Source organism: Salvelinus alpinus, chromosome 5 (genome assembly GCF_045679555.1).
Source record: "Salvelinus alpinus chromosome 5, SLU_Salpinus.1, whole genome shotgun sequence".
Classification (NCBI taxonomy): Eukaryota; Metazoa; Chordata; class Actinopteri; order Salmoniformes; family Salmonidae; genus Salvelinus; species Salvelinus alpinus.
In genome coordinates, this window is record NC_092090.1 from 86,918,390 (window position 1) to 86,928,726 (window position 10,337).

At 40.9% G+C, this 10,337-nt stretch overlaps 1 protein-coding gene across 1 annotated transcript in view; it reads left to right on the forward strand.

Annotated features, from left to right (window-relative positions):
* The window catches only part of LOC139577154 (retinoic acid receptor RXR-alpha-B-like), a 35,469-nt gene extending 25,634 nt beyond the window's left edge, over positions 1-9,835 (forward strand). Inside the window, exons 9-12 of the mRNA XM_071404027.1 lie at positions 113-204; positions 3,001-3,106; positions 3,247-3,450; positions 3,651-9,835. Of these exons, the coding sequence (XP_071260128.1) occupies positions 113-204; positions 3,001-3,106; positions 3,247-3,409 (361 nt within the window). The 3' untranslated portion in view covers positions 3,410-3,450; positions 3,651-9,835. The remainder of the gene's footprint in view (positions 1-112; positions 205-3,000; positions 3,107-3,246; positions 3,451-3,650) is intronic.
* The last annotated feature ends 502 nt before the right edge of the window (positions 9,836-10,337 follow it).

Sequence of the window (10,337 nt, forward strand, 5' to 3'; positions counted from 1 at the left end):
AATATTTTGTCTCTGAAGAGTTGTTGGGGCCATGAATTCTAAACAGCGATACATCCAAGGCTATCAGAGGAAAGTTGTCAGTATATTAAAGTAGCTTGTTTTACTTGCACAGAGTGCTGACTGAGCTGGTGTCTAAAATGCGAGACATGCAGATGGACAAGTCTGAGTTAGGGTGCCTTCGAGCCATCGTTCTCTTCAACCCAGGTAGGTCTACTGTACATCACACACTCCATCCCGGATAGCAACTCATCAAGCTGTACTGTACATGAATGGGACAAAGACTGTTATTTCAAGCCTATTCTTAGTCAAGGTTGCTTTGTGTTGTTTACATACAGTAGTAATACTGATATAGTATATACCTGTTCAATGCATATTCATTTGTAAATGTGAAGAGGAGGAATTTGAAGACAGTATGACTTGTGTTACAGAGCACTGTATAAAATATATAAAGACCTATATAAAATGAGGTGAATAGAGCAAGGTTATATTTAATGTTAATTCACCACACCAACATCCTAGTATAAACCAGGCTCTCTCTAATACAAATCCAGTAGCCTCGTGTGTGTGTGTGTGTGTGTGTGTGTGTGTGTGTGTGTGTGTGTGTGTGTGTGTGTGTGTGTGTGTGTGTGTGTGTGTGTGTGTGTGTGTGTGTGTGTGTGTGTGTGTGTGTGTGTGTGTGTGTGTGTGTGTGTGTGTGTGTGTGTGTGTGTGTGTGTGTGTGTTATATGAAGTTAATGCCTGGTCTCTGTTTAACACATTTTAATCAGGTTGTTAAGAGGAATAGATTTTGATGGCCTACTTTCCAAATGTAGTGTGTTATGTAAAGCCTGAACCATTTTAATGTTTTGCTTTCCTCCTAAACTATCAACAATACAGTGCATTCGGGAAGTATTCAGATCCCTTGACTTTTTCCACATTTTGTTACGTTACAGCCTTATTCTGAAATGGATTTAACAACTGTTTTTCCTCTTCAATCTACACACAATACCCCATAATGACAAACTGAAAGCAGGTTTTTAGACATTGTTGCAAATGTATTAAAAATAAAGAAATACCATATTTACATACGTATTCAGACAATTTGATATGAGACTCGAAATTGAACTCAGGTACTGTTTCCATTGATCATCTACAATCAAGTTTCTACAACTTGATTGGAGTCCACCTTTGGTAAATTCAATTGATTGGACATGATTTGGAAAGGCACACACCTGTCTATATAAGGTCCCAGAGTTGCCAGTGCATGTCAGAGCAAAAACTAAGTGATTAGGTTGAAGGAATTGTCTGTAGAGCTCCGAGACAGGATTGTGTCGAGGCACACATCTGGGAAAGGGTACCAAAACATTTCTGCAGCATTGGAGGTCCCCACGAACATAGCGACCTCCATCATTCTTAAATGGAAGAAGTTTGGAACCACCAAGACTCTTCTTAGAGCTGGCCATCCGGCCAAACTGAGCAATCGGGGGAGAAAGGCCTTGGTCAGGGAGGTGACCAAGAACTCGATGGTTACTCTGACAGAGCACCAGAGTTCCTCTGTGGAGATGGGAGAACCTTCCAGAAGGACAACCATCTTTGCAGCACTCCACCAATCGGGCCTTTATGGTAGAGTGGCCAGATGGAAGCCACTCCTCAGTAAAAGGCACATGACAGCCCGCTTGTGAGTTTGCCAAAAGGTACCTAAAGGACTCTCAAACCATGAGAAACAAGATTCTCTGGTCTGATGAAACCAAGATTGAACTCTTTGGCCTGAATGCCAAGTGTCACGTCTGTAGGAAACCTGGCACCATCCCTACGGGGAAGCATGGTGGTGGCAGCATCATGCTGTGGGGATGTTTTTCCAGCTGCAGGGACTGGGAGACTAGTTAGGATCGTGGGAAAGATGAACGGAGCAAAGTACAGAGATACTTGATGAAAATCTGCTCCAGAGCGCTCAGGACCTCAGACTGGGGCGAAGGTTCACCTTCCAACAGGACAACTACCCTAAGCACACAGCCAAGACAACGCAGGAGTGGCTTCGGGACAAGTCTCTGAATGCCCTTGAGTGGCCCAGCCAGAGCCCGGACTTGAAATCGATCGATCATCTCTGGAGAGACCTGAAAATAGCTGTGCAGTGACGCTCCCCATCCAACCTGACAGAGCTTAAGAGGATCTGCAGAGAAGAATGGGAGAAACTCCCCAAATACAGTTGTGCCAAGCTTGTAGCGTCATACCCAAGAATACTCGAGGCTGTGGTGCTTCAAAAGGTGCTTCAAAAAAGTACTGAGTAAAGGATCTGAATACTTATGTAAATGGGATATTTAAGTTTATTATTTCTTATAAATTTACACAAATTAAAAATAAAATATTTTTTTTTTGCTATGTCATTATAGGGTGTTGTGTGTAGATTGGTGAGGTAATCCATTTTAGAATAAGGCTGTCACGTAACAATGTGGGAAAAGTAATGGGGTCTGAATACTTTCCGAATGCACTGTATAGGCCATCATTAGTATGTGTGTGTGAAAGGCAACCGTTTTCTAATATACTGTATTCAGTTCGGTACTTAAGACTTGATCTCAATGACTTACACCTCAAATGGTTTGGATTAATTGAAGCAGAAGCCTATATTAACTCCGTTTTGTTTCTGTGAAGAATTCATTTATAGGCCATTGTCAAACGAACATCTTCAGTTTAAATTTTCTTGCTGGTTTCTCTGTACATAAGACTGTTCATAAGTCTGATAATATTTGCCTTCAAAGTCCACGTCATTGACCTCAAACGCTACACGCTCAGTGTGCTTATTGACAACAGAACCTTAAAGCTAATATCAGTTTGGAAAGTTAACCATTGTTTGGGTTGGACCAGTACAGTGTTAAGTAGTTTACTACTGCCCTCTCCTGGGCAGACATTTCTATTACACAAGAGTTTTAATGTGTGTTGTGTGTTGGTCTAAAAGTGATATGGAACACAGAGTTGGTTTCCTTGTCACCAGTAACACGTTCTGTTTTGTTTCCATATGTGTAGACTCCAAAGGCTTGTCAAACCCAGGGGAGGTTGAGACTCTCAGAGAAGGGGTGTATGCTTCACTGGAGGCATACTGTAAACACAAATACCCCGACCAACCAGGAAGGTACTGGTCATTGTTTGGTCATCACCAAATATTTGATGAACCTACTTCTACGGTACTTAGTGACATATGTCATTTCATCCAGATGTATAATAGTTTTGTTATCATCATAGTCACTCTTTACATGTTCTTGTCTTTTACAGATTTGCCAAACTGTTACTTCGATTGCCAGCCCTACGTTCCATTGGCCTCAAGTTTCTGGAGCACCTGTTCTTCTTCAAACTGATAGGGGATACACCCGTTGACACATTCCTCACGGAAATGTTGGAAGCTCCACACCAAATGACGAAACAGCACTGCAGTTAAAGACTGTCTGTCCAATACTTGCCTCAAAACGAAGAGAACTGGTAATTTGCCTGATTGACAGACTAAGTTTGAACACAAGAACTAGTGGACAGCAAACCTATGGCTTTGTTTAATGTACAGTAGGTGTATTTATCATAGTTTTGTGTCAAAGAGAAATGTCTTGAAGATAAGGGCCAGAGTCTGCAACAACTCAAAGCATGAGACCTTTTTCACAATGAATGATAATGTCTTCTCGCTTCAGATTCAACACTGAACATTGTCATAACTGATCAAGACTCCGTGCCACAAACCAGCGACCTCATCATCCTCCTGCCTTAGACAGGTCTACCTCTTGTAGTCATTCTCATATTCTGTGATAATAACAACATGGTCCGGCAAAACTCATTGTCTAGGATGATCTCCTGTTAAACATGTAACCCCCACCTCAGTCTCTCGTAGTTGGTCTTCTCCTCCTCAACGAAAATGTTCTCATGTGACTATATACGGCAGACATGAGGGTAATGCATTTTTAACTGGAACCCCTTGACAGGGAAAATGGTTCAGGTAACTTCAGCTCAAAACCAAGGGTATTTTTTCTACTCCTAGCACTTAACTTTGTCAAGCAGAGAATGGCTCCAGTCAGTAGCTCACTGTGAGGACAGAAGAGGCTGATGGGAGGAGCTATAGGAGGACGGGCTCATTGTAATGGCTGGAATGGAATAAATGGAATGGTATCAAACACATCAACCATATGGAAACCTCATGTTTGACTCCGTTCCATTTATTCCATTCTATTATAATGAGCCCATCCTCCTATAGCTCATCTCACCAGCCTCCACTGTATGACTAGCATGCAAATGTAGTGGGGAGGATCAATAAAGGGGTCAGTCTTCACTAATGACAATTCACATATCAACATGTAGTGCTCATTTCTGTATTGCTATGGGGGTTTTATGCTGCTGCTGTTTGCTTTGTGTCGGTATTTCCAAAGAGTAGCAGTGGTAAACATCTTCCAATGTATAGAATGATGTGTCGGTGTGTAGGTCAGTGTTTCCCAACACCAGTTCACGATTACCCCCAACAGCAAACATTTTTGTTGTAGCCCCAGACAAACTCACCTGATTCAACTCATTGATGGCCTGATGATTAGTTGACAAGTAGAATCAGGTGTGCTTCTTTGGGGCAACAACAATGTTTACTGGTAGGGGTACTGGAGGAATGGAGTTGGGAAACCCTGGTGTAGGGGACTGTCTGTAAGTGACTCTCTGTAGTGTCTGAGAGATATAATACACACATAAGGTCTCTGCCGCCAACTGGTGCATCACACAAAAGTAATGCAACTGTCCAAGTACATTAGGACATGAGAAGATAGCAGTGTTGTAATTACTCATTGCTACAATGTGTTACAATGTTACTTACAGCAGTAACCCTATCCATAACTCCTAAACCTAACCAATCCTATCGTACATTATTCAAGTGTAATACTGGGTAAGTGTAATACTTGTTAGACTGTAATACCAGGAATAATTACACTGTGATAAGGGCACTGAAATTTAAATTCTAACCCACATTTCCCAGCCCATGCATAACAGAAGACAGACAAGAGAATAATGATTGATGAGATCAAAAGACGGCAGAGAATTTTTAAGAATTGTTTCAGTCAGAAGTACAATATTCAGGTAGAGCAGCCAGGAATATTTTTGGAACCTCAGATTTACTTTAATTGTATTTATTTTAACCTTTATTTGATCAGGGAGTCATACTGAGACCAAGAGCCCTGAATAACAGAAATTACAGAAATTCAAAAATTCAAGCAGAAAGAAAATACAGTTATAAAAAACTGTTCATTTAAAAATGAAATAACCACCAATAAATGAACAATAGCAGCTAACATAGCCTGCATCTCGTTCAACCACGTTTTTTAAAGCAGATCTATTAGTTCGTATTTTAGCGTCATCATTGCTTACTGAGCCACTCAGGACTAGTGTATTTAGGATGAACAATAATCTTGTTTTGTTTTTCCTAATTTAAAACATGGCAACATGTCGTTTAAAGGGGCAATCTACATCTATTTTTGGTATTTAAAGATAATGATATATAGCCATTGAATATTGAAGAATATAGGTTATAAATGTGTCATGAGCTCAGTTCAACTGTCTTACTCCACCAAACTGTTGTTTACTGGGAAGTAAACCAAGAACAAATGTAGTTCATAGGGATGTTTAATGATTTATTTATTCACTGTCTTTATTTGACCTGTTCTGTTTAGAGAGCATGTATTACTGGCTTACTTGAGCAGAAAACTCGCTGCAGACCTGGCTACATTTACACATGCTGCTCTAGGCCAGTTATAGCTGATGTCACATTTTGCAATGCACCCATGCACCAATTCAACCCAATGAACCCATGATGTCGATTCCCCAATGATGTATAGTTTTAAATCATGTGTTTGCCATGTCTTGTACAACTTGTTCGTTTTTATAATGTAATACAAATATTAATGGTGTTAGCTATAAAGGTGGCAAGGTGTGAATACACTATTCTGATGGCCTTTTCTGCCTGTGCAAATAGGAAGTTTATCATCAGTTTATACTTCACTGTTACTTATTAAAGGCCTGGAAGCTTTTCAATAGTAACACTTTTCTTATGATACTTATTTAAACAGAGGACCCAATCATGTGTAGGGTACAGCCTCTGTCAGCACAATGTCTAGGGTACACTGTTTAAATAAGTATCATATGAAATGTTTTACTATTGAAAAGCTACATGCCAACTATCTGTAATATGCTATGTGTATGTGTGATGCGGAGGGCAATATGTAGACTGTTATGTTACATGCATACCTCTAGAGGGAGACATTGCTGTTTTGTAAAGTGGCATTGACAAAACTAGTACAGGAGGAGCATAGTGAATTGGGGGGATATCACAGCCAAGACAGCCAAAGACGTGGCACATTTTTAATAAGGTATATCCTGCTTTTCCCAAAGCTCAAAGCACTAATACCTCTACCCCTAATTATTACTAATTGAATGTGACATTAATATTTCTGCAAAACTCCTTCATTTTTTTTTGCTGATCATAAGTTACTGGTGTTGGCAGTCCAATAAGCAGTTCTGCCAGTTCTGGTAGTCTGGATTGAATTTAAAGGTAATGTTAAACATGGCTCAGTCTCACTCAGGTTGAAGTGATGTGTGTGTGTTGACATGACTAATCATCTCCAGGGGACTATTTGTCTCCGTTGCCCAAAGAAAAAGGTCATTAGTGTTATTTTTAAGTTGATAAGGCTGTTATGAAATAGTGATTGGGGAAGAGGCAAAGCATCTTTGCAGAACAATGTTGTCAAAGACACCTAACTGTGACTTTGGTCAGTTCACTTAATATGACTGAGAATGTTTAGCCAGAGTACATCTGTGACTTTGGTCAGCTCACTTAATATGACTGAGAATGTTCAGCCAGAGTACATCTCAAAGTCAAGAATTTTGTTTGAGAGGACGACTAAAGACATTTTCTCACATTTCTAGTACAGTAGTTTGTATAGTTTTTCTGTTTTAACCCTAACCATAACCCTAACCACAACCATACAGAGGTAATACCGAAATGTAACCCCTGAGGATATTGTGTCCTAGAAGAAGAGTTTATTTCATAATTTTGGTGATTTTGGTGAGTGATTTTGGTGAGTAATTTTGGAGAGTGAATGACAGCAATTTTGACGTTGCTGCAATTTTGGACAATTTGAATGACGTTTGCAGCAGCTTCCTGAAACGATGCATAAGAAAGACTGACAGGTTGTGTTGACAGGACGTTTTTCAAAATGTCAACCTGGCCGGTCCTAATTCTGGAGTTTATGCTGGGCATATTGTCTCATGCGTTCATCGGCCGACATCTCTCTGGTCTCGTTGATGTCCTCATAGAGAGTTGGGCTGCGATGTCTCTTTGAATTAAGAGGAGCTATAGGGAGCCCCTAACTAATGTGCCAGTCTTTGTCAAGTTTCCTCAGTCCTCACGGCTGTTTTCCCCCTCAGAGCTTCTTCACTAACAAAACATCATAGCCCAGGGTAAAGAGACGAATGTCTGATGTATCTCTGCCGGGATCCCCGGCTCTCTGACATCCAGTCCCTCCTACCATTATCTGCTAATTGACAGGCCCTATCAGCCTGCTGGTGGCCACAGCTGACAAGTGTGAGAAGGCTGAGGTGAGGTGGTGGGGAAATGCCAGTCATTGCAGGATTATCAGCGCAAAGGCCAACGACATAGCAGTTATCTGACCTGGCTGTAGCTAGCTGGTGGGACTCTCTTTCTGGTGCAGCAGATCTCACACACACACACCCTTGTTGCTTCTTCTTTCTCTGCCTCCACTGTCTGATCATTTCATACTCCACAATGACAATTAGTGATTAATTAAGATAGGTGTGAGATTGGCTGAAGACCGATACCCCCTCCCCTTATTGCCCCCATAACATGTCTGGGAAAGACAGGGTCACCCTATGCCCCACAATACCCACTGCACACACACACACACACACACACACACACACACTTCAGGTCCCATGGCTGTTGACTGTCCAGCCAGTGTGCCTGAGGCCTGCCTGCCTGTCCTGTCTGAATCCTTCTCAGCATTGTTAAGTTCAGCCTCAGTGTTTACGCACTCTATGAAATAAAAAGAGCTGTGTGGCTCAGCCCAGACTGACCATGCTGCTCTCGCCTTCCTTTTCCCTGCCTCTGTACGGTAAGGAGAGTGTTGGGTAAACGGACGTCATCAGGTTACATTAGGTTATGATGACATTATTATATGGACCAACAGTTTCTATTTGACTGTACAATTCAAAACAAGTAGTTTCTTTTAGCACTTGAACTCTTGTTGAAATGGACACTGAGAATAGGCCTTGATACTGAGATGATTACAGCTTACAGATGATTCCAAACCATTCTTTTCTGCCAACATAAATCAGCTTTAGATGTATGAGAATTACATCGTGTGTAAGTCTTGGTTAAACCTTTTCCTTTTAACAATCTCACTAGCTCTTGATATTGTGCTTTCTCCTTTTTCCTTTAAGACATAATCTTTAAAACCACTGAAATAGATAACCCTTATAGTCAGCAGCCTGGTGTTCCAGCCAAGATTTTACGTCAACATAGAAACCGGCCCGTTAACTTCTGAAACCTTCTCTGGCAAAGCTCACTGTCCCCACCACCGCCATCAAAAAGTCATTTCCCTATACAAGTCCCACACACGGCCTAACAATGGGAGCAGAGGATTAGAACAGCGCTCTGTCTCAGAGCAAAGGAGGGAAAAAATCTGTTCCAATCACTGGAGAAGAGTCGGACAAGTTGGCCACATTTCTTCCTCTGGATTCTTCCCATGAAGCGGTTTTGTTTTTATGCTATTATCTCTCTTTGCCATCAGACAGCGTGTGGCATTGTGATCAGATCATGGGATTGTTCGTCTGCTGAATGGTTAAATCTGCTCTCTGATGTGGAGGAATCTTCAAAGTGGAGAAACCCACAGGGGGACGTTGCTAGTTGATAATTAATGTAGTCAACTGCATTGCCAATTTTAGATTTTCAAGATGAGAAACTGAAACATTTCTGCTTTGAATCTAGCAACAAGCACTACCAAATGTCTTACCTCATCTTCAAAATTCTTCCTTGGAAAACTGTTCCCACAAAATATGAATTCTGGATCTTTTTTTGAAAACCAAAAGAGATTTAGCTCTTTATTAACTCTTATGTGGTTCCAGTAGAAATTATTCTCTATGGTTTCATTTTATTGGATTTTTATTCGTACCCCAATCCTTTACATTTCCACTCAGTAAGGGACTGTATGTTATTTATAATGAGGGACACCTGGAGTAAAATATATTTTTATTCGACCCTACTTGAACACTTGAAAAAAAAACAAGTGATCCTCCCCTATACCCAAAACAATCATTAAAACATAAAGTGGATAGCAATGAACATGCTTACCCTTACTCCTAGCACAGACCAGATATGGAGTTTTAGAAACAGGTCTTTGTTTTGTAAACATTAAGTGACAAAGTAGCCAGAAGGTGTTGGATTCGCAGAACACCTGTCACGCCCTGACCATAGAGAGCTGTTTACTCTCTATGTTGGTTGGGTCAGGGTGTGATTTAGGGTGGGTTATCTAGGGGAATTGTATATCTATGTTGGCCTGATATGGTTCCCAATCAGAGGCAGCTGTTTATCGTTGTCTCTGATTGGGGATCATATTTAGGTAGCCATTTCCCCATTATACTTGTGGGATCTTGACTATGTTTGTGTGTAGTTGCGTTCTGCACTGCACTGCACTGCACTGCACTGCACTGCACTGCACTGCACTGCACTGCACTGCACTGCACTGCACTGCACTGCACTGCACTGCACTGCACTGCATTGCATGTAGTGTCTAGTTTTGTTTATTCGCTTGATTGTTTTGTGCTTTAAGTTTTCTCTTCCAAGTAAAAGGATGGAAACATACCACGCTGCATCTTGGTCCACTCCTTATAACGATCGTGATAACACCGCCGACAAGGGTAGGGGTGAAAAGATTTCCAATTTAATAAAATCACTGCATGAATCTATCTTTTTTGCGGTCCTAGACAAAAATGTCCTTTTATAAACTCATTTCATGCAATTCTACGTCATTTCACATGACTGGAGACAAACAGAATCTTTTTAAATCCCACAACAGAGCATGACAACGAATGAGTGCATGCTGCAGCACCAGAGACGTACAGGCTTTTGTTAAAAAAGTTTGGAACAGTGATAAAGTTGTCTATCAACTGTAAAAATTGAGCTCAACAGAACCAGTTACAACTGAAGTATCTGATCATCAATGAATTAGAGAAAAAGCCATTTGTTGTTTAACACAAGTCACATATCATCGGGTAGGCCTACTGTATATGCACTTGTAACTTTTCCTTAGGGAATCTATCATTTTCTAATTTATTAT